General features: G+C 39.9%; 1 protein-coding gene across 2 annotated transcripts in view; it reads left to right on the top strand.

Moving 5' to 3' along the window:
* Positions 1-25,467, top strand: part of LOC105917636 (glutamate receptor ionotropic, kainate 2) — a 1,028,886-nt gene that overhangs the window by 225,581 nt on the left and 777,838 nt on the right. For both annotated transcript variants that reach the window (XR_004928158.1, XM_036128574.1), the window contains exons 6-7: positions 619-672; positions 4,318-4,491. Coding sequence is in view for 1 of the 2 variants with exons in the window: in XM_036128574.1 (XP_035984467.1) it covers positions 619-672; positions 4,318-4,491 (228 nt within the window). In the remaining variant the exon portion in view is untranslated. The remainder of the gene's footprint in view (positions 1-618; positions 673-4,317; positions 4,492-25,467) is intronic.

The raw sequence follows: 25,467 nt of genomic DNA, 5'->3' as shown, positions 1-25,467 counted from the left end.
AGTGACTTGTGTTCTATCTTCTCTGTCATTTAGAAATGTAGATTAATGTAAAGTCCTTTTAAGCAGACTCATTGGAATTAATATTTTCCATGATATATTCCATGTATTTTCATACTTACAATCCAGGTGAATTAACAATAAGGAACCAGTCTGAAGCAATTTCTCAGTAATGCTGTAGAGTTGCTGTGGGGGTGGGCGCTACTGCTTACCCGTGATCCAGATGTTCTAAATCTATGGAATCATGTGTAATCCTGCATGCTGTATTACCTTATATATGCCACATTTATTTTCAGCCGGAGCAGAGTCTTTTGCTTTCTTTGGTTCATTGTCTTCTTGGTGGGTGTTTGCCTCTTATCTTAAAGCCTGTGGATGCAGCAGTGTTGAAATATGTGCCTTCTCAAATTACATGGTAGTACAGCCATTGGATCAGGCAAACAACCAAACCAGTGTGTGTGTGTGTGTGTGTGTGTGTGTGTGTGTGTGTGTGTGTGTGTGTGTGTGTGTGTGTGTGTGTGTGTGTGTGTGTGTGTGCATGTGCAAAATATGGTCAAATGTTCACATTCTACTCCACATTCTAAACCTTCTGGCTTCCTCTTCTTCTGTCACTCTTTGTTATAGGCTCTCGCTATGGGAATGATGACGGAGTATTATCACTATATCTTCACAACACTGGTAAGTTTAGAACATGGCAGAGCTGAAGTTGCTTTGTTTTTTCTAACTTTTTCACTGCAACAATAAAGGTGATTGCATGCCCAAAAAATAAGACAAGGCTCCTAGTTTTGTCAGGTTCTACTTGTCTGAAGCTCAGAGGGGGTGTTAATGACAGCTAGAATGACGAAAATGAAAGTAACCAACAGGAATATCAGCAATATCTATAGCTGCTTCAATCCATCGGAAATGTAGCCTAAAATGATTTACAGAAACCAAGAAAAACTGAAAAAAAGACAAGGTGGAAAACAAACAAGCCCCATTCATAACTTGATTAACCACACACACAATCACACAGAAAGAGAGAGAGAGATTCTACATATGCAGAATTTTAGATGGTAAGCAGAGAACCGCTGTTTTAACAATAACTGTCTTTCTCAGGGGGAACATTGGAGGCTTGATAAATGCCCAGAATGAAAAGTAAATAAGGAGGACGAAAGCAAGTCAGAAATATGAGAAACAATGAGAAATTGATTCCCGTGGCGGAGCGGTTAGCGCGAACCATATTAGGAGGCCTTTAGTCCTTGACGTGGTCGGCCCGGGATCGCTTTGCCGCATGTCTTTCCCCCTCTTCTGGGGGAAAGACATGCTCACTGTCAATAAAACATGTGCCACTAGAGCTGCAACAAAAAAAGTTATTACAGTTTTTATTGATTGCTTTGACGCAGCAGTCAACTCAAAACCCACATTTTTCAAAACAGTTAACGCAGAGTCCTAAACAGTTGCAACAATAATCAAAATTACACATTTTGTTTCCAAAAGGCTCCAACTCTGCCAAAACATTTAAAATATGAACCAAAAGCATATTTTGCCCCTCAAACAAGACAACCTGCTCACAAATGCTTGAGCCCTTCCAATCATTCATTACACAAGGGGCAACAAAATTCAAAATTCCACTCTCAATGTGAATCAGTGCAGCATTGCTGGTCATTGTAGCCAAAGACTGTATGCAGCTTATATGTCATGTCATTTGTAGTCAAATTTGCCTTCTTGCAAAAAATGGATCCAGAATCAGATATGCTGTGATCCAAATTTTATTGATTATTTATTCTTTTTTTTTTTCAGATTGTGGCTACAAATAAAAATATTCCAACAGAAGATACTAGAGCTGTCTGTCTGTCTCTTCTAGTCTCTTCTCTCTTGACGAATAGGCCACATGGCCTCATCTTCATCACACTCAATATTTTCCCTTGTGATGCACTTAGGGAAAAATCTTCTTGCATGCCTGATCCATCCTTGACATGCCTCTGCATCTATATCTTGGGCAGCAGCAGTCATTGCATTGAGCAAAGGCATCTGCTCTTAGGGGTGGTGATCATATACCTTCCATCTCCATGCACTGAGGAATTCCTCTATAGGAATAGATAGAGATGTATATACTGTATAGCAGCAATATCTGCTCTCCCGACGAAAAACTGTTACAATGGATGCAACCATGTTTCAATTGAAAAAAAGTTGGACTCTTTGTCCCGCCCCTCTAAGTGGAAGGCCATGATTTACCACATGATCAATCATAGTTGCCTGAATTTCATCTGTAACTTGAGCCCTTCCAGCAACACCGCCACCTCGCACACGGATTCCACTTCCTCATAAACTTCTTCCCCTGACCTATCTACCTGTTACTCTGACTCTCATCTGCCTTAGACCATCCATGCTTGCAAAGAACAACACACAACATGGCACATTTTAAGGCCTGCATACTGATTGTAAATTGAAAAATTGTGTAAAGAAGTGTCAAAAGCATGCTTCAGTGATTTCATTCTGATCAAGAAGTTTCTTAGAGCTTGGAACATATGGTTTCTGTTTTGCTACCACAGCTAAAGCAATGGAGTTTGGACTGCATGAATTACATCTGCTTTGACTGTTTTGCAAAAGGGCGGGGGAAATGTGTCTTATGCTCTGCTGAGGTGGTGATGATGAAAACTTAGATGTTGCCAGTTTCTTCAAACAGGTCAATGCAATCAACAAAAACTGTACACATGGTTATTTAAACACAATGCAGACGACTGTCCCTGTGGCACTACGCTCTTTCACGAGGAGTGAATGCTGCTTGTCAAGACTTGGTGTAATCTGATGAGTTTCCTTAACTTTTTGAGCAATCTGTCTGGATGATTTGATTGAAATTCACTTTGTAAAGTGCTTTGAGATAACGTGCTGTGAACTGGTGATGATGTGATGCTGTGTTTTGCAAGTGATCAATCAGAGTTTTTAACCATGTTTTATATATTTTAGTTGTTCAGTAGTTCAGTGTTCATGTGTTTTTCTTCCAGCAGCAATATCACTTCAGTCCAGGACTTGAGACAGGACCAGTCAGGAAACAGTTTGTTTCATTTTTAAATAATATAACACTTAGTTTATCAAAATGTAATACAAGGTATAAGTTACATATGCTATTTTAAATTCAACAGTAAATGTATGCTTAAAAGCAATAAAATCATGTTTAACTAAACATATAAAAGCATAAACAAATGGACTTGACACAATAAAATTTAAACTGACCTGCACAGGATAAAAGTCAATTAGTATGAATTAGTTTCAACATTTAAATATTATCTGATCTTGTAATTCTAGCTTGTTCTATAAATTAGTGGGAACCAACTAAAAGGCTCTGACTGAGATGCTTTGGGCATGTATAATGAAAGTTTAGTGAGCACATTGGTGGAAGGATGCTAAGGCTGGAACTGCCAGTCAGGAGGCCTAGAGGAAGACCATACAGGAGATTTATGGATGGCGGGAAAGAGGACGTGAAGGTAGTTGGTGTGAGAGAAGATACAGAAGATGGGGTTGGATGGCGACAGATAACTCACTGAATAGGAACAGCCAAAATAAGGAGAAATACTAAAAGACTACTTAGAAGACTTTTGAACTTGGATACTTGAGTGTTCGATAACCGATTTTTGGAATTTGAATAACAACTGATAAAATTTCAAACTGGATCAAAAATGATAGATTGAAAATAATTAAAAATTCTTCTTAAGTGTTTGGAGTAATAAAAATAATAATCTTTCTTGAACGCACATTTTAACTCTGAGAACTGGTACATTCTATCTCTAAACCTAAGTTCCTGTACCTTTTATTACCCTACTTCTTTTTGTGAGCCGTTCCTCTGTTGTCAAGCAGGTAATTCCTCCCACCACAGCAGTTTCGCCTGAGCTTTCACGGAGCAGCTGGATGTGGGACCAATTTTAATATCTGAAGTTCTTACACCAGGGTTCTACTAAATGACAAAGCAGTGCAGTAGCCCCGTGGTGTGGCTGCACCGTGCTTTCTGACAGGCAACCTATTTCACCGGGAGTGACAGTAGAGCAGAGTGCCTCTGCGCGGTTGGACTCAAATTACTCAAGGACCGTGTCATTGCACGACAGTAGTGTACTTGTAGGCTTTAAATAAAATTAAAATCATTGTTCATGGTATCAAAATATCAATTGAGATACTCTAGTGTCGTGGTGCTGCAGCTGCAGGTAATGACGTATTGATATTTCAGAGTAAAATGCGATCCAAAGTCTGCACATGTAGTCTTTACCCTTGGAAAGTCAAAAACTTTCCAGGGTAGATATGTGGATCAAAGATTGAGCCCCACGATTTTTTATGTGATTTTTTTCTTTCCAGGATCTGTTTGCACTGGATGTGGAGCCATACCGATACAGTGGTGTGAACATGACAGGGTTTAGGATCCTTAACACTGAGAACAGCCAAGTTGCCTCAATCATTGAGAAGTGGTCCATGGAGAGACTGCAGGCTCCACCAAAACCTGACTCTGGTCTACTGGACGGCTTCATGACTGTAAGTCTGCTGAACATAATAAATCAGCTTTAAACTGTCTAATATTTTCTCTTGTAAAAGCAGGAGGATCAGGAGCTTTAACAAAACACTGTGGAATGGGTGCCCAGAGCTATAAAAGACTGATAGATATTTTAAAAAGCTTGAAATTCCATGTGTGTCCAATTCTTAAGCTAGATTCAAAGGCAGATCTGTGCAAAACAAAATCGCTTCATGAGCAAACTTCTATCCACACTAACACATTTTATTCACATTCATGTATCTTTATGTAAATCCCACCCAGAACGCATACCTGCTTATTCTCCAAAATCATAAAAATGTACGTTATACACATTGCACTGAAAAAAAAATAGTTTGGAAAAAGGCTGGTTGTAGTTTTGGCACATTAGTCAAAAAGAATAAAGTGAGAGTCGGATTACAGAAAAATGGTTCAGGGAGCTGATCCTGTCTTCTTGCGAGGTCTGCCTGTTTTTATTATTTAAAAGAATTATCTAAGCTGTGCTTAAAATAATTTTGTTGTCCTTACTAATTCAGAATAAAAACCTCATGATTGTGGAGTATCGCAACAGTTTCTTCAGTATGAGATTGATTAATGGATTGATAGAAATTAATTAGATTTGAAAAGATCTGTTGGTATTGCATGGCTTAGTTGGAGTGAACTGAAGAACCTGAGAGAGAGAGAGAGAGAGAGAGAGAGAGAGAGAGAGAGAGTGTCATCCCCCAATGGAAAGAAAGGAAGCTTTTTTACTTTTATGAAGTGAAAACTAAAAGGATGTAGGTACGCATGATTGACTCCTTTATATTTTGACATAACTATAACAGTTGTGTTGTACTGGTATATTTTTACAGACAAATGACATAATTTTACACTCTGATTTGTTTTTAACTATAACCACTGCTTTTAATTTTTGGAATAAATCAGTCAAATACATCAATAAATTTATATCAACCAATATCTTGTAGTATCTTATTGAACATCTCTGAGTTCTAAAATTCTTTAAGCCATTATACGGTATCTTCAGTCAGATGTTGTTCTCATTGTTCTGAGGAATGCTTTGCCAGGCAGGGTCGGGGGTTCTCTGTCAGCTCTTGGGGTCTTCATTTTCTGTACTCATCTTGATATCCTTAAGATTGGCATAAAATATTTGGTATCAATGTGGTTTTGTAAATTATATTTATGAATCTCATCATTTACTTTGACCTTGCAAAAACATAATAACTATTTATGATTTTTCAGAATTTTTTAATATGCACAAGCTTAGTTATAACATGCAACATTATGAAGAAACGTATTATTTCCTTGAAATTTAATTTAAAAAAAATGGAGGTAACAAGAATAATAAAAATCAGCATAATTATTATCATCACTGCTATTATGGGCCGGATCTTCAAAGGGTTCGCATGTATTAAACATGTGCAAACAAAGCTGATCTTCATACCAGGAGCAAAGCAATTTGCGTGTGTAAAATGAATCGAACAGAGTGCAAACTTTTCTGTGTGTGGGTCTTCATGAATATGCAGATTGCATGCTAATGACCAAACCGCACCGATTTATGGGAGGGGGAGAGGCAAATGTAAGAGCTGAAACTGATGTGTGCATGCAGTTTTTGCACTTATATTTAGTACCTTTGAAAATCAGGTGCAAACTCGCACGAAAAAATGCTTGCAGTCTTTGTAGCCAGAAGGTAGGCAGTGATGCAATGACAGACATTGGACAGAGAGTCTGTGCACATGTGAACATACGGTATTTGGACTGTCAGAAATAGCAATAGTATAATAATAGGCCTATTAGTGGGGGAAAAAAGACGACTGCCTCGGACAGATTAATGCAGCTGGAAGCAAACAATCTGCAATTACACCAAAGCAAAAAATGCTATGACTGGTCTTAAACACTGTGGCATGCTTATAAACAAACAAAACTGAATGGTACAGAAACCAGTGTATCAAATTATTGTTCAAGTTATTGAACATTATTATTATCACATTATTGAAATCTTTGAACAAGAGGTCCAATATTCAGTAATTATCATATGTATGATGTTTTGAACAGTTTTATGTTTGGACATTGCTTTATTTCAATAACCAAACTGTTCCATAGTTTAACTATACACAATACACAAACTGACATTCCTTCCTTGACTTATGCAAACCCTCACTAGTAAACGGTTTTTGAACAATTTATGTAATTTTTTATTTTTGGTTTTGTATAGAATTAGCCTATTTATACCCAGAACACAAGGTAAAAAAAATAACAAGTATCCAAATGGTTTAGTTAACAAAATACATAAGTAAAAAATGTTATGTCTCATTTATCAGTTATGAATTCAAGATGTTTGAGCTAAACAGAGAGCAACTATGAGATGAAATAAAAACCGGAACAAATTGCTCTGGGCTGCTGGACTTGAGCAGCAGATGTGCTCCTGCTTGTATTTAGTGCAAACTGCATCATGAATCCATAGCAGAAACAAAGCAAATAGTGATAAAAGCAAAACAGCTGCTTTGTTTTGCGAATTTGCCTGTGTATAAAAATAATTTTTTATAAGATTGTTGAGCAATAAAGTGACATTCTACGAGAAGCTTTTAGTTTGCCATAATAAAAACAAAAAACATCTCATCATTTTGACAGACAGATTTTTACACCTCCAAGCTGACTGATAATATAAAACACTGTCTTAGACATTATAGACTTGTATGGATGAATATGTAGAGGGTTTTTTTTATAGTAGTTCTCACTCAGCCTGGGGGAATCTAGTGCAAAACCTCATGGCCTGCGTTCCAAATGAGTCCTCGTGTGATAAGAAGAGTCTTTGTCACTGGGATTCTGAAACCTCCCTGATCAGAGCACGCTGCCTATAATAACTGTTCCACCACACTGCTTTCATACCACTCTCTTATCTGGGAGCTCGGCCAAAAATGTCAACCCACCAGAGACATGGAATGTGAAGCAAAAAAAGAGCAATAAAATGAGGAACCAGAGATGGGAAGAGGGGATGGATGAAAAGAGGAACGATAGCGAGTGGGAGGAGGCAGACTTGGAGTTCTTATGTTTTATTCCCACAACGACTGTTGAGGTGTTAAATGTTAGGCTGCTTGGTCTGATTCCAGTTGGAAAGTAGTGCCGGCAGCAGCAGCAACATGTTGGCTGCTGATTAAAAACTCCGGCTTGCCCCTGGGGAGAAGCAGATCCCTTTTTTATTCCAAAAGAGCAATATCATGCTGAGTCATGTTTCCGGATTGATCTTGGAGAGTGGGTGTTAGTCAATTTAAGCTCCTTTTGTTAGATTTGTGGCTCAATCAATAGTTTCCCACTTGAGACCTGAAATGGACTGTGTATGTGAGAGCTGGACATTTTTAAAACACAGTATCCGCAAGTGCATTTATTGATATTAGCTGTTAGCTGGAGCTCCTGCATCCAGTCTTAGGGTTTCTGAAGTCACACAATAAACAAAAAAGAAATGGCTTTATTATACTTTCCTTTATTGTCACCTCATTGACTGAAGAGAGTAAGCTGCTGATGCTTAGTAGTATTTCTTTAGATCCATGACAAGCAAAGAATTATAGATGTGAAGAGTGTGCCATGAGCCTGCTCATCACTGACTTAATGGCACATGACTTTGAAGGTGAGGACTGCAACTAGTCAGTGGCTAATGTATAATGACAGGGTGAAAGCTTTAAATGGTAAATGGACTGAACCTATATAGTGCTTTTCTAGTCATGCTGACCACCCAAAGCACTGTACACTATAGCCACATTCACCCAGTCGCTCTCACTAACGCACACACATTTATATACCGAGACACAGCTCAGTAGGCAACTTGGGGTTAAGTGCCTTGCCCAGGGGTACATCGACATCTGGCAAGGGGAAGCTGGAATCAAACCCACAACCTTCTGATTGCATGACGACTACTCAACCCATCAAGCCACAGTCGCCCACAAGTTTAAGCACATGTTTAGTAACTGTTTGATTAACAGCCTCATTTGGATACTGTATATACAGTAGTGTGCTTGTGCAGTGAAATGCTGATTTGCTCTAGCTTACATAAGTAATACTTAAATACCTCTTAATTAGGTTTCCTACCAAAAGCAAAAAAATAATGTGTAGAGATACACCAAGAAACTGCATTACATTGCACTACTTACAGGAAATTGGGAATAAACATTCTGATCGGTGCATCTCTAGTACTTGTTGCACCCACTAAATGGGAATTGAACATGTTTATCATACAAACTGATCTTTCCAGCGCCCACACCCACACAACAAACCACACTTTATTTTTTAAAACTAGACATCAAACATTATGTAGCAGATCCCACACTCTGGCAAGTAAGGTGCTAGGTGTCTTTTACCATCTTGGACTAATTCTTACTTTATGCCTGTTCACACTGAAAGGATATGATTTGACTGTATTTCGGCATAAAACAACAGCAAAACCACACACGAGAATCCAAGATGAGATCATTTTACCAAAAGCAAAGTGAATGTATGCTGGTAGGAAGAGAATGTAAACACAATTTGACAGTCACAAAATAGATTGTGTGTGTGTGTGTGTGTGTGTGTGTGTGTGTGTGTGTGTGTGTGTGTGTGTGTGTGTGTGTGTGTGTGTGTGTCAGAAATGATCAAGAGCCACGCATCCTCTTGTGGTGCAGTCCAATTCTACCAAAACACATGCACGCAAATGTTTGTCCACCCTTCTACAAATATTGATTACAACATGTGCTTAACTTGTAAATCAATATACTTTTGGATGGATTTGTTTTTGCACAGGGAAAGCTGAATTACAGTAAGATTCCAACAAAGGGCAAAAAAGGGCCCATTCTCTAACGTGTCTGTGGTCATTAACACACACACACACACACACACACACACACACACACACACACACACACAGTGCTTGAGCTGCTCAACCCTGCAGGACTTTATACTTACATGTACAAAACCAACATCATGAAATCAGGGAAGTGGTACTTTTGGTTAGTGAAGAACTACACGTTATCAAACAGTGTGTTGCCCCCATTAAACTGGAGACGCTCTTTTCAGCTCTTTGAAATAGTACATTTTGTTGTGCTCTTGGAGTCTCTGGGAATGCAGAAAAAGTTCAATATAGTCTCTCCAGGAGCAGTGCAGATATTTTTATATTATGTTTGGGTCATCTTTTTTAAGCCATTCAGTTTTCTCTGTTCTCTATTAGTCCTTTGAACCATTATGTTACAGCTTTTGCTCCAGAACTGCTAAACAAGGTCATTGACTTCTGGCGTACCAATAACACAAATCCATATTTTTTTCTTTTTTGACACACTTTTGTAGTCACAAAGGATGTCAAAGCTACTACTTAGATATTCATGGTCAAAAAACAACCAAGAACAAACAAAAAAACGCAACCTGTGACTCACGAGATATATACTGTAAGTGTCTTCAGAAAAGCAACAACCCTAAAGTCCTTTATTATAAGCGGACTTGGCAACACTGCTTTGTGCATGCAGCTATCTATATAGAATGTTGACATATTCCCAAAGTGATACAATACATCAATAAAAAAAAGACAGCTGTTGTAGCGCAGTATACCCTGATTTGTCTTAGGATGGCTGTGTTTCCACTCCTTTAATAGCTATCACATATGAACTTTGTTCATCAGTATAGCTTGATTGCATTAGGGGCCAAAAATCATAGGTATGAATGTGCAAGCTAAAGGGAGTGTATCCTGCAAGCAAGTGAGATTTCACCTGTGATCTAAAAACAGCTGTATCCCAGCCACCAGTGTGTGCGCAGAGAAGGCATTCAACTCTAGCTGACACATCCTCACCGCTCCAAGAAAAATACAGGAAAAGTAAACATGCTCATGTCACGCTTTAATGCAGGTGAACCTGATTTTCAGCCAGACAGAGTTACGTTTCAAAGGATTGACTGAAGGGGTGAATAATGGCAGATGAAGCAGGCAAACAGTCACAGTCGTGGCAGAGAATTCTGGTAGAAAGGGCTGGTTTACCGGGATGAGCAGAGAACCAGGAGATGTAGGTAGTGACAGAACCAATAGGCTGTGTGGACCGGAGAACCACCAGAATGGGTAAGCAAGCAGCTGAGACTCACGGAGGAACAGGTAGCGTAGCAGCATGGAGAGTCAGGCAATCTCAACTAGGAGAGTTCAGCTGGCAGGGCACACAGGATCCAGTAGAGCAGGAAACAGGCTGAACTGCAGCATGCAGTCACCGGTGGCCTTAGCAGGAGAGTCCAGCTGGCAGAGCACACCACACGGGGAGAGCGAAGTAGAGCGTGAGTGATGAGGAGCAGGAAGAAGTGAGTGAGTGAGGCGTTCTGGCTAAGAAGGGTTGGCAGAGGCAGGTATAAGTAGGCTGGAGAACAGGTGAGCTGAGTGACTAATTAGTGGCAACAGAGATAATCTAGAGTGGGATGGTGGCTGGAGGCAGACTGAACTGGAAGGATAACTGCTGGTGGCTGAAATGGTAAAAGAATGAACAGAAAAAGTCCTCATAAGTGTAAAGTTAAACTAAACAGAACCATAACTATGACAGCTCATATTCTTGCAATTAAGTCTCCAAAAGTGTTGAGACTGAGTTTTAAGTTCCTGCCTGTTTATTTTTTTAAGGATTGCATTTTTCTTTTATTTAGAAAGAATCCAGTTTTTATTTAAAATAAATTTTTTTCTATTCTATTTTCTAGAAATTGTTTAAAAGTAAAGAACTGTTCAACAGAAACAATTTTTTCCTTTAATAATTTGGACATTTCAAAATATTGTAATTAACACTATAATCATAGTACTGTGAAATTAGAGGTGGACGATAACGAAATTTTAAATCGCTCCTATTACAAGTAAATACAGGGTCAGTATTGCCGATATCGATACGAGACCGATACTTTTTACATTTAAGCTTGATGTATCTGTAATGATTCGTTTGAACAGAACCCGATATTCAGCTGGACACTGAGCCAATGCAAAAAGGGGTTATTTAACAAAATCCAGGAGGGCAGAAACAGAATAAGCCAGGCACGGAATGGGATGAGCAGGCAGAGCTCCAGCAACAGAACAGACAGCCCTCAGCAAGCTGAGGCCTAAAGCAGCTGTACTGGCTGCCTGTGATGACTTTGCTGCTGCCTTCCGCCCTAAAGCGACAACTAGCAAGTACCCCGCACCTTTAGTTGATCTGAAGGATGTAAAATACCAGGCTATGAGTAGGGCTGATCTGGAGAAAGCCTGTGCTGAGATCAGTTTAAGCGTCACGCCGGAGCAAGCTAAACATATTGAAGAGGCCACTAGAGCTCAGGCGGATTCAAAATTATGGCATGTCTTCCGTGCTGGACGAGTGACTGCTTCATCTATGAAGGCTGCATGCCATACATCATTAGAGAAGCCCTCACCAAGTCTGGTGAGGGCCCTGTGCCATCCGGACAATAACAAACTGTGCGTTCCTGCTACAAAGCATGGGAAGGCACATGAAGAAGAGGCCAAGCTGGCTTATTTCAACATGCATAAGTTGCAACACACCACTGCTGTGTTGTCTGCCAGTGGACTGGTGATAAACCCCACCCACCCTGAACTCGGTGCATCGCCTGACGCTCTGGTGTCATGCGAGTGTTGTGGACGAGGGGTGGTAGAGGTTAAGTGCCCCTACACTGTGAATCGCCCGGAAGAACACCCCTGCCTAGAGACAACCCCTGATGGTCTGCGGCTGAACATGTCACATCAGTACTATTATCAAGTACAGACACAAATCCATCTGTGTGAGGTGGCCTACTGTGACTTTGTTGTCTGGACATGTGAGGCCATGCTTGTCCTCAGGATTCTTCCGGACAGCACTTTCTGGGAGAATGTTTGCTGTAAGAGCAAGACATTCTTCCAGAAAGTCCTGCTTCTAGAGCTGTGTGGCAATTACTTTACCAGGAGGGACAAGCTGTGTTTCTCCCCCATCAAACAGAATAGAAATGTTGATCAGTTCTGTCTGTGTGGTGGGGGACAAGCACAGTCTAACATGGTGCCATGCAGAAATGTCATGTGTGAGGGACAATGGTTCCACATGGAATGTGTGAAATTGAAGCGCATGCCCAAAGGTAAATGGGCATGTCCTAAGTGCCGTATTGTACCATAAGTATATCTGTAAGCAAGGTGTTCTCAGCTGTAGGCTTGGAGGTGGTCTGGTACCAGGCCACCATCAAGCCTACAGCTGAGAACACTCACTTCATGGTATTTAATTTTCAATTCTTATCGATATGAAAGGTTACCATTCATAAGATTGTATATATGACACACTAAGTAACCTGATGTGAGATATACTGTCACGTTCACTGATGGTATGAACCTTTTCTCATTTATGTTGTTAATAAATCATATTAACCTGAAAACAGTCTAGTTTGTCTTCCAATTTTAAGAACAGTCTGATATAAAAACTGTAAACATTTCTTACATTATTAACACTAAATTGCACATTTTAGTTTAAATGAATTGCTTTCTATATAAACTACGAAAATGAAGAAAATAGGGTATGGAGTCTTTAATGTATTTATTTACATTTCCAATGACAAATACACAGTGTGACATGGATACCACAATCCCTGCATTTCTAATCGAATGACACAATTCCATCCGAAAGATTGAATAAAGAACATGCTACTTTTGCAATTTTGTCTAATAATGTCAAGTTATTCTGATCTCTAACTTGCACATAGTCTAGAGGTACAGGCCCACCCACCATATTGTATTGCTGCCTAATGCCCCCTATTACCCGCTCTACATGTATGCGTAAATGAGCTATTTTCCGAGTTTCTATGACCTCACACATAGACAGTTGTTTCTTTCCTTTCATGAAGGCAGGAATCTTTACTTCGGCCTGTAATAAGCCGACCGAATCTTTTATGTCAAAGCCACGGTCAGCCAGGATGATGTCTCCTGGTAAAATGTGACTTAAGAACCCAGATTTTTCTGCAATGGCTTTGTCACTGGTACGCCCACCCCATGCTTCCGAAATAAAACTGACTGAACCCATTGGACATATGGCAATTAAAAATTTCACAGTGTTATGATGCTTGTAGTTTGACCAAGTCTGTGCTTGAGCCATTAAACCTGTTGGTCTATCAGTAAATACTTCAAAACAATCTATAATTGCACTCACACGCACACCATACTGTTTCCGAAACTCCATTGGAGTGCTTTCAAACAATGCCTCCCTGGACGGCCATTTCACAAGAAATCCAATATTGTGGTACATGACATTGATAACATGACTGAAGGTGCGAGATACAGTAGGGCAGGACACATTAAAACGGTAAGCAATATCCTGTACAGATAAGTTTAGACGAAGCCTCATTAGAGTAAGAACCATTTGCTGGAATTTGTTGAGACAGCTACTGGGTCCACAGATTAACTCATCTGAAATATAATTGAACAATAACATCAGAAGAGTAAATGATGGCAAGCCAGTGTAAAACTTAACTTTGCCATCATCATTTTCAAAAGTCCTCTGACAAACAGTAGATTCCTCAACCTTAATCCGCAATTCCATATTTTCCTGTGTCAGTCTATTCAGTTCTGACTGCATGTCATCGATGAGCGACATGGATATATCCATTTGGCAGGCAACAGAGTTCGGTTCTGCCGTCAGAGTCTCATCTGTATCGGGTAGTGGCTCCACACCTGATATTTCTAAGTCCTTGTTAGGCTTGAATGACTTGCTGAGAGAGATAAGGCTCTCAGCAGCATCATATAGCTTCCTTTTATGAGCCCTCTGCTGCACACGCTCCTTCCGGGATGCTGTCAGGTCTGAAGCTGGTTTCACCTTCGAATGGCCTAGGAGAAGGCTCGGTGCCCAGTCCGGGTTATCACAGTCGAAGAGTGCTGCAGGTTTGCCTGGAAAACAAAAAGCATTGTTGCTTAGCAAAGAAAATGCCATAAAGTCACAAAATAGCAATAGATTATCACATCAAGTGCATTTTTTGCAAGCTCTAACATTGTGTTCAACTATCTTACATTATTATCATCAATTTGTTTTTTAATAAGTACATTTTACCATAAGCATACATATAGCTATCAGTCACAATAGTTATAATGCCTGAGTACAATTTTTTCCATTCTAATCTGCCAAAAACACTGATTGACACACTGACCTCAAAATATACGTCAACTAGCACTGTAGGCTGCAGCCCGGTTTAACTAAACCCCAAGTAGATATATTGTTTAAATATAGCGTTGCGTTGTGGGACGTGGCTGCCATGTTGATGGAAACGCAAAGTTAAAATGACAAAATCAGCATTATTAATAATTTGGATCCATATGAAGTTCCAAACAATGAGTGGAGCGGAACAGTTCTGAAGCTACAAGTCCTTGGAGTCTCATGTGGAGTTTACGAATGGATAGGTTCAGGAGCTGCAGATCTTAAAGCCAGCAAACAGTGGGAACACAGCAACTCGTTCAAAGGTAAGCTGTGCTCAGACGAGCTCTGGCACATGCTAGTTTAGTAGCTGCTAACCGTTAGCGCTAACAACCACTCACGCATGTAATGTACTTTTAACTAGCTGCTATGTGTTTCAAACGTTTAGAACACACTCTCATTGACATCGGGATACCGTGGAAAGTTATGTTCGGTCGTCTTACAGCCGCGATCCAAGCGGGCCGATGACTCTTTGTTATCACTAACAGTTGTTCTCCGTGGTTGCGCCTCCAGGCAGGAAAGCGGTGGAAAATTAACCCGTTTCTATGTTTTTCCCATGGCGATCATGTGTTGCGCTGTCACAGCCCACAATACAGCAACGGTTTACATGTTTTAAATACTTAACAGTTAATTACCTGTGACAAAGTGAGCACCGCAGACTCTGGCGTATTCCAGCTTAACACCGTCCAAATCGGCCCTGGATATCCGTGTCAGCCATAGGCGACGGCGTTGTTCAGACAGCTGTTTTGTTTTTTCGCACTGATTCGCTATCACGGCTGGTAGGCGAAAGAAAGAGCGTTGTTCTCCACCTCCACGGGCCGTGCAACCAACCATTAAACACGTTTTCACCATTGTTCACTTCTAATACTGCCTAAGGCGTAATACAATGCGGGTCAACGGAGCGAAACGACTGCCACCCAATATGGCGGACGCGCAGAGTAGTCACGTGAGCGTGACGTCAGCTGAAAACCCCCTATTAGACGGTGCAAGCCAGTGACCAGAGGGGAGGGGGAGCAGCAAAGTGCCGTGACACAGACGGGGAGACTGGTGAATCTGCGGCAGTTAGTGGGTGCGGGAGAGAATGAAAAGTATATATCTTGTTAAACGAGTATTGTTCAATATCAATACCAGGGTCGGTATCGATAGTATAGACACCTCCCCCTGCCTGCTCCATCACGCTCCCACACATGTAGGACCTTGGGGGGTAGGGGCGTAGCTGGGGAAAGGGTCCTGCTGTCTGGTGACGTCCCTGACCCTTCATTCACAACATTCTCACAACACACATTTATGTAGGGCATTTTTTGTGGGGTGGGGGGTAAGACATCTGAGGGGGGGCTTATTGTGTAGGCCTCACCCCTAGTGGCTCCCTCTGCCCCCACTCCCTCTGTTCTGGGGGGTTGCGCTGGCACCAGCTACCTTCCGGGGGGGGGAGGGGTGACACCTCCTTTGGCACTCCCAGTTTTAAACACACTTGCGAATAGCATGCAACAACCCGACATTTGGGCAGCCAGAGAAAGGCTCGGGTTTTTTTTTTTTTACACCTCTGTTTTCCGATTGCTGCCTGGAGTCAGGGGACTGGAGGAGGAGCGAGCCACCTCGTCCGGAGTCTTAGCTGGCAGTAGTCATTGGGTCTGGGTGATTGGCCGGGACTGGGGTTGCTACTTCTGCTCTCCCCTGGAAGATGTGTGTGTGGGGGGGAGCTAGGGTATGGAGGAGGAGGGTGTGGAGAAGGTAGTACTTCAGGGTTGGGGGAGGGGGTGGGCTCTCGTTGGTAGGCCCATTTGGTTCATAATGGCCCCATCTCCGGGTGGGTGGGCACATGGTTCGTCTGGTCTGGGGGGTCAGGACCGAGGCATGAACCGGGTAGGTAAGGGATCAGAGACCAATCAGCAACTTAATTTCACTAATCCTGCATTATGGCCAACTAAAATGGTCAGTTCTGATCAAGTGAATGTTGTATGTGTAATGACAAAACAGATGCTTTTCTCAGAGAAGGCAAAAGACCTGCCAGCAAATGCATAGGCAGAGGAATCCCCAAAGTAGTTGACTTACTGTACAACCCCAGAACGGACAGGAAAACATGATATATACTGGATGATAAACCGCAGCTGAAATAAATTCTTATTTCACCAAACAGTCTGGTTGTTCCCTTAAAAAGTTGAGAAAATGTGAACTTCCTTAAATAAATTGGTTGGGATTGGGTCTAACATACAAGTTGAAAGTTTGGTGAAGCTAACATTTTAGATCAGAAAGCTCTACTGCAGCTAAACAGTTCAAACACCGATCAGGTTCTAAAGATTCCTCCAACGCTGCCTCACTTACAGAAGATACGGTGATCATGTTTGAGAAAATACCAATGATTTTATTTTTAATAGAATAAATTTTATGTATGAAGAATCCCATAAAGTAATTACTGTTGAGAGCTAAGGGAATGAATGGATCAATAGAACTATGACTCTGGATAAGTTTGGCAACTGTACTAAAGAGAAACCTAAGAATATTTGTATTCTTCTCTATTAATGAAGAAAAATATGCAGCTCTAACTCTGTGAAGGGTCACGTCATACAACAGTAGACTGTTTTTCCAGATTAGATCCTCTAGATGTGTAGAGTACAATTTTCTCTCCCGATTTCCTAACGTCATGCTTCAAAGAATGCAGCTCTGAATTAAACCAGGGAGCAAGCTTCTTGTGAATAATAACCTTCTTTTCAAGGGAGCTAGGCGGTTTAATGCAAAAGACAATGAGGAATTGACACTGTCAACAAATGCATCAATTTGCAAATGGGAAGAAGCAACATTGCTGCCATCTGCTGGGAATTTCTGTTATACTGAGGAAATTAACAGGGGGACATACTCTTTAAAGTTTTGATACAGCATTGTCTTATAAAGACCTACTATAATGAAACCTTTTGGGGTTGGGAAATGTTGTTAAATTGAACTGAAAGGTTATTAAAAATGTTCAGATAGGACAAGGTTGTGATGAAATACTGCTAATTCTTCACAATCAATACCATATGCCAGCACAAGTTCCAAAGTATGAAGGCAAGAGTGCGTCAGTTTATGCACATTTTGAGCAAAATCAATTGAATCCAGTATAGTTTTAAAGGCCACATTAAGGTTATCACATTCAGTATCAACAAGAATGTTAAAATCCCCCACTATAAAACCTTGTCCGTGTTTAACATTCAATCAGATAAGAAATCTGATCTAAAAATTGAAAGTAAGGGCCTGGTGGACGATGTAAAACAATAGGGCCACCAAAGGGTGGCATTATCTTTGCAGGGGATGGGAGTCAGGCTTCTGTACCGCTGGATCTCCTGATCCAGTGTTTGGGCCAGGGAGAAAATGGGCTGCCGTTGTTGGAATGACTGCAGCTCATCTGCCTCCTGTTCAAAGAGTTCCTCTTCAAAGATTTCCTCCTCTACTGGACGTGACTGAAATTAAATGACCATAACAAAAACTTGATCTATTACATCTAAATAATCATCACAATAAGACAAACAGCTTACATAGTCTTGTTCCTCCTCCTCATCTTCATTATCGAACCCCTCCCTCTGTATCTCTCCTTGCTCTGGGAGCTTGAGAAGAAAGTCACCAACAAACAACTAAATTTAAGTACAACAGAGCCACAGATAAAAGGTCTCACTCTCACAATGGAAAGACATTGTCAAATTCAAACACCTCATCTGCTGCTGCCTCTGTGTTTGTAATTGCTGCTTCCCTGATCCTGTCCCAGATTTCATTCTTGTCCACTTTGGATTTAAATCAGGGGTCTAAGAGGGTGTCCTCCTCAAGGAATCTTGGGATATGAGCATCCATACATTTTTAAAAAGAAGGAAAATGTGACATCAAGACTATCCTTAGTATTTATAAGTTTAATTTTATTTACGATAAATAAACCATCAATTGTACCTGGTATCGATGGAAATGGTCTCCTTGAGGCAGAGTCATCTTCCTGCACAGTGTAGTGTTGCTGTAGCTTTTGCAGGAAGGGCAAAATGTCACCACAGGTCAGACTTTTGTTGCTGGAGACTGCTAGTGTGGAGGTGTTGTGCCTCTGCTTGAGCAGCACAATCAATCAGTCTGTCTGTCTGTCTGTCTGTCTCTCTCTCTCTTTCTCTCTCTCTGTCCGTCTTTTCTGTCTCTCTCTCTCTCTCTCTCTCTCTGTCCGTCTGTCTGTATCTCTCTCTCTCTCTCTCTCTCTCTCTCTCTCTCTCTCTGTCCGTCCGTCCGTCCGTCCATGCTTTCCTAGGCGACAGACAGAAACACAGATACTTTATTTAGGAAAAGTATCTGTGGGAAATTCAAATATAATTAAAAATGTAACTAAAATCAGCTTATAACAGTAGCTACCAAAGGTATGTAAATTAATTTAGGGTATTAACAAGATTTTTAATTATTCTCTTACTTATTGCAACTTTTTTTCAAAACATTGAAATTAAGAAGTTATTTTGGTGATAAAGAGAGAAGCATTAATAAATACTGTGTTATTTAGCTGTTTCCGGGTGTGCATGTGTGGGAAACCACAAAGTATTTGCGCATAGGGCACCCAAATGGCTAGAACCAACCCTGGTTTATCTACACAATGTTTATCCCTCATTATAAGCTCTAGTTTGTGAAGTGCACTAGTCCCTCCTTTAGGAAAATAACCACATGCCATGATGCAGCCACATTCACTTCACAGTTGGGTTGGTGTTGTCAGACTTGCTAGCTTTGTTTTTTACTTCAAATGTAAAAATGATGCTGTGGTTTGAGCCTGATGACTGTGATTAGGATAAATGCTTTTGCTCCCGGGCTAATACACATATTGTGTACCAAAGCACATTTATCTTTAGAACACAGAAACAATCTTGTTTCTGAAAAGCATAATCATAACATATAAAAAAGGATGTTTGAGGTATTGCTTGAAATACATGCACAGGTCTCATGTTTAACTCAAGTTTTGTTAATTAGAATCGTACAAAGTCAATCATTATTTGTACTTTCCCAAATGTCCAAAGGCATAGCAATCTGGTGTGTACGATAAGTCACTTTGAAAAATGTGATTAAAAAAATCTGGGAAAAAAAAGATTTCTAGAGTAAATTTTGGTCATCCTTGTTGAAGTAACAGAAAAAATGTCAGGCATGGAGATAAAAGATGATGTTTTACTCAGTCTATGTGAATATATGGTTTCAACTGTATATACAACTACTGCTGAACTCATATTTTAGGGGTATATTTGTACTAGGGGAGATATTAACTTGTAATCATATAAATGATTTGATAAGCCCATACACTTCTTTTTTATTTACTAAGATTTGTATATGTGTGACAAATCAGTGAAACTAATTGTAGATCCATTTAAATTTAATTATTTTGTATGGACAATGCAAATTAATTAACATTCTGTAAATGCGCCAGACTTAGCCAAAAGGCTATTTTTCATCTGTTGTCTCTGGACCTCTGCACTTTATTGCTTTATGGTGTGATGGAGGAACACTGCCCTGTGTCTTGGCTTAACATGCACAATGAGCGTGACCTTACAAGCTCCAAGCTCACATTACCATAATGTTTCTCCTTGTTAATTGCCTTAGCTGCTGTCTTATTCACTGTGTGTCCTGCAAGATTCAAACAGTTTAAAGGAGTAAAGCGTAAGCGTACTTTCTGCATCTGTCTCTTTTGTCATAACTAATAACTTTTATCTTGATCTAGGCAAGCAATCTGACCCTGAGTCACCAAGGTCATGTGTTTGTTTGTCACAACTCCAGAAAACAGTTGGTATTCAGAGTCACAGAGCTGCAGCTGAATCACTTCTATTCCCACATTACCATAAATATGCCATACCTGTGGTTGCATTTAAATAGGACAGCAATGGAAAGCCATTTCCTTTTTGACAGATATCATTTAAAATCTGATCCTAACAGAGTTATAAAAAAATGTCACAGACATATTTCAGATTTCATATTATGTGAGCATTACTCTAACAGCAAGGAGGTGGGCGCATGGAGAGGGATAGAATGAGTCATATCAGTAACATATTATTAGAAGGCTAGAAACCCTGCTGAGGGCTTAACAGTATCCAGCTGAAAAAAACTGCATTAGCATATTGTTGCTATTATGTAACTACCATTAACTCCATTTACATTTAATTGTGTATTTCAGTATTTTGATTCTTTGTCTTTCTTCCATTCCTTTTTTGATTCAATTCAATTCAATTTTTATTTATATAGCGCCAAATCATGAAACATGTCATCTCAAGGCACTTTACAAAATCAAGTTCAATCATATTATACAGATTGGGTCAGATTATACAGATTGGTCAAAAATGTCCTATATAAGGAAACCAGTTGATTGCATCAAAGTCCCGACAAGCAGCATTCACTCCTGGGGAACCGTAGAGCCACAGGGAGAGTCATCTGCATTGTACATGGCTTTGCTGCAATCCCTCATACTGAGCAAGCATGAAGCGACAGTGGGAAGAAAAACTCCCCATTAACGGGAAGGAAAACCTCCGGCAGAGCCGGGCTCAGTATGAACGGTCATCAGCCTCGACCGACTGGGGTTACAGAAGACAGAGCAGAGTCACAACAAGAGAGACAAAAAAGCACAGAAGCACACATTGATCTAGTAATCTGTTCTACATTAGATGGCAGTAGCGGGTGAGCCGTCTTCTCTGGATGATGTCACAGTTAACAGAACGCCAGACCAGGTGTACCTGAAGAAAACCTGAAGAAAAAGAGAGAGAGCAAAAAGTTAAAAGCTGAAATGACGACAGTCATTTCAATGTAATACAATGCAAAACTGAAGAACAGTAGAAACCAGTAGAGTGAGAAAATTAGACCCTGATGTCCTCCAGCAGCCTAGGCCTATCACAGCACAACTATAGAGATAGCTCAGGGTAACATGAACCACTCTAACTATAAGCTTTGTCAAAAAGGAAAGTTTTAAGATTAGTCTTAGAAATAGATAGGGTGTCTGCCTCACGGACCAAAACTGGGAGTTGGTTCCACAGGAGAGGAGCCTGATAGCTAAAGGATCTGCCTCCCATTCTACTTTTAGAGACTCTAGGAACCACCAGTAGACCTGCAGTCTGAGAGCGAAGTGCTCTGTTAGGAATATATGGGGTAATCAGAGCTCTGATATATGATGGAGCTTGATTATTAAGGGCTTTATACGTTAGAAGGAGAATTTTAAATTATATTCTTGATTTAACAGGAAGCCAATGAAGGAAAGCTAAAATTGGAGAAATATGATCCCTCTTGTTGATTTTTATCAGAACTCTTGCCGCAGCATTTTGGATCAGCTGAAGACTTCGAACTGCATTTTGTGGACTTCCTGATAGTAAAGAATTACAATAGTCCAGCCTTGAAGTAACAAATGCATGGACTTGCATGCATGATATGTTTTACAATTGCGTTTTTTAAATGAGCCTTTCAAAAAATAATTTACATATGCAGTTTATCATAATAATCATTTTATTTCCATGTTTAGGCTTTTCTCAAGCCAGTTAAATGGCACATATCATGAAAAATCCACTTTTTGCCTTTAAATACATTATGATCTGTACTTGGAGTGTCTGGAAGTGCAGAAAAGTTGAGTGTAGTCTGTCCAGGTGCTTTATATTCTTTTTGGGTCATTCAGTTTTTTCCTTTTTACTACATTTTTGGACAATTATGTTATGTGGAACTGCTAAACAAGGTCATTGACTTGCGGCTTACCAATTTTGCAAATCTGCCATTATTATTTCTTATGGGATGTGAAACACCTCCTTTTTATTTAAAGAAACCGCACCATAACAAGTTGCTCTCAGACGAACCTCAGAACAGGGGCAAAACGGTGGAATGGGGGGATAAATTCACAAGGATTTCAGACCAAATCATTGCAGTTCCACTTTATATAGACAACAACTGGATGATTTCAATGTGAAAAAAAGAACTGAAAAGCATAATATGTCCCCTTAAAAGAATCTTGAACTTTGTTTTAGGTGAAGCTCCCAAAGAAATGTCAGTTTCATCCATGTTAAAATACTTCATTGCCGGATTTGTGATACTTAACCATCGGCATGCTAACAAGACAAAGTTATACCTACGTTACACAACTTATGTAACATTTAACACTATAGCACACTAAGTTTGATCACCACATATGCCGGGCTTCAAGCTTATAAGTTAGCTTATATTTATCTATGATGTCACTCATAAAAAAATCATGGTAAAAGTAATGCATCTTGTCTAGCAGAACACTGAATCAGTCTGTATAACTACTGTATTTTTCAGACTGTAAGGCACACTTAAAATCCTTAAATCTTCTCAAATATTGATAGTGCACCTTATAACCCGGTGCCCTTTATATATGATTAAAGCTGTGCTTATTACCAATTTAATGTAGAACAGATTACTGGATCAATGTGTGCTTCTGTGCTTTTTTGTCTCTCTTGTTGTGTCTCTGCTCTGTCTTCTGTAACCCCCAGTCGGTCAAGGCAGATGACCATTCATACTGAGCCTGGTTCTGCCGGAGGTTTTTCCTTTCCGCTAATGGGTGGTTTTTCTTTCCACTGACGCTTCATGCTTGCTCAGTATGAGGGATTGCTGCAAAGCCATGGACAATGCAGACAACTCTCCCTGTAGCTCTACGCTTCTCCAGGAGTGAATGTTGCTTGTCGGGACTTTGAAGCAATCAACTGGTTCCCTTATATAGGAAATGTTTGACCAATCTGTATAATATGATTGATTTTGACTTTGTAAAGTGCCTCGAGATGACATGTTTCATGAATTGAAACATGTCATTGAAATCTGTTCAAATGTGTAAGTACGACTTTGGTAAGCAACAAAGCCACTCCGCTCAATGGATATTCAGACAATTACAGTACACTGTGTCACTACCTGATCGGATCCCTGAGCAGTCTACAAGACTGCCTGTGATGTCATAACTAGAAGTGCATTTATGTAAAGGCCCCCTTACTCAGGTGTAGTTCACTCCGTTAAGGTCCGTGCATACCCGAGGCGTAAGGAAATGTCTCTAGCTAATCGCACATTTTACTATCTGTTCCGCAGCTTCATCCCACTGGCAGAAATGTGGGAATTGTAGGAATTTCCCACAAGAAATGTAGGCAACATTATGCTCGATTATGAAATGTCGACCGTACTGTTAAAGGTAAAATGTCCGCGGAGCGTAAGCACAGAGTCTCCAAAGCTCACAGTATGCTCACAATACGCCCAAGTATGTGGGAGCCTTTAGGCAGCCCGAGCCCGGAGTACGCGCTACCAAAAATAAACCTAATAAGTGAATCCAGTATAAAGGTTACGTTTATTTTGGTCTTATGTCAGAAACAGGACAATGTAGTCCAACTATTCTGTCCTCCCGATCTGAGACGGATAGCTCTCTCTCTCAGGAGAGAGCTGTGTGCGTGAAGGGGCAGAGTGATATTACAGACTTTGGAAGAATATTTAGTGCGCCTTATAATCCGGTGTGCCTTATATGTGGAGAAAGGCGCACAAAGACACTTTAATTCACTGTGCAACAAAATCCCTGTGCAACAAAATCCCTCCATTTATTATGTTTAAATATACATATTTTCATAACTGCAAAATACGCAGCAGAATTGGAAACTGTCACAACAGCTTTAATCAGTTAATTCAATTAATAATTTTTTTGTCAAAATTAGCTTAGAAGAGAGAAAAATATAAGTCATATTTATTATAGTTTGCCTTAAATTGAATCATATTCACGTATATTTAGATTTAAAAGTAATATTTTAATCAGATAAATATTTTTGTTTGACCTGTAGGTCATATCAACATGTCGGAGGGTCCCAGCTGGAGTCCTGACTTTAATGTAGAGGTAGTAGAGGGAGAGGCCTAAAGATAGGCGGGACGAGAAGGCCTTCCAATCTCAAAGACTTAAAGCTGTCAGCAATTGCAATAAATATTGGATTGCTGTGATGCCAATAGACACATTTCCATTGATTGACTGATTCAATTGAAACAATTCTTTCATACAATGTTTTTCATGTAAACGATTAGAGTTTTTTATTTTATTTACATTTCAGTCTAAATCTATTAGGGCCCAACTGTAGATGTTTCATCATAACCATACTCAATAAGCCAAGGATTTTTGGAAGTTATTTTATCCAGCAGCACAGATAAATGAACCCCATGGTATACTTGCCAAAGGCTTAAAGCTTCTGTAGGTCTTTTATTGGTCTATTAAAACTCAAAGCACTGAGATGCCTCATGGTGAAATGTTACTTTCTCTTCTTTATGGTGTTTTTCTATTGTCTCGATCCACTGTATGTATGTGGATGCACTGTAAGGCAAGGCAAGGCAAATTTATTTAATATAGCACAATTCAGTACAGAGACAATGCAAAGTGCTTTACATGATTAAAATATAGGATTAAAAGCAAGTAGGGATAGAATGTAGAAACAAAAAAAAAGAACATTTGAAAATAAGTAAATTATAAAGTAAAGTAAAACAGTTTAACTTGAACATTCAAAGGCAATTTTAATCAAATGTGTTTTTAATCTCGATTTAAAGGAACTCAGGCTTTCAGCACTTTTACAGTTTTCTGGAAGTTTGTTCCAGATAAGTGGAGCATAGGAACTAAATGCTGCTTCTCCGTGTTTGGTTCGTGTTCTAGGTATGCAGAGAAGGCTGGATATACCTCATGCACCTTTTCCTCCTTTTGGCACCTTCTTTTGATTATTGAATCGATGTGACATGTGAATTTCTTCATTGTGAGATAAATAAAGTCTATCTTATCTTATCTTATCTAATCTTAAACCTTCCAACAGAAATAAACATGTAAGATAGTACAGAGGTTTGAATTTCTATACACAACTAATC

The sequence above is a fragment of the Fundulus heteroclitus genome, chromosome 3 (genome assembly GCF_011125445.2).
Source record: "Fundulus heteroclitus isolate FHET01 chromosome 3, MU-UCD_Fhet_4.1, whole genome shotgun sequence".
Lineage (NCBI taxonomy): Eukaryota > Metazoa > Chordata > Actinopteri > Cyprinodontiformes > Fundulidae > Fundulus > Fundulus heteroclitus.
The sequence above is the reverse complement of the archived record's forward strand: the minus strand, read 5'-3'. Positions and strand labels throughout refer to the sequence as shown.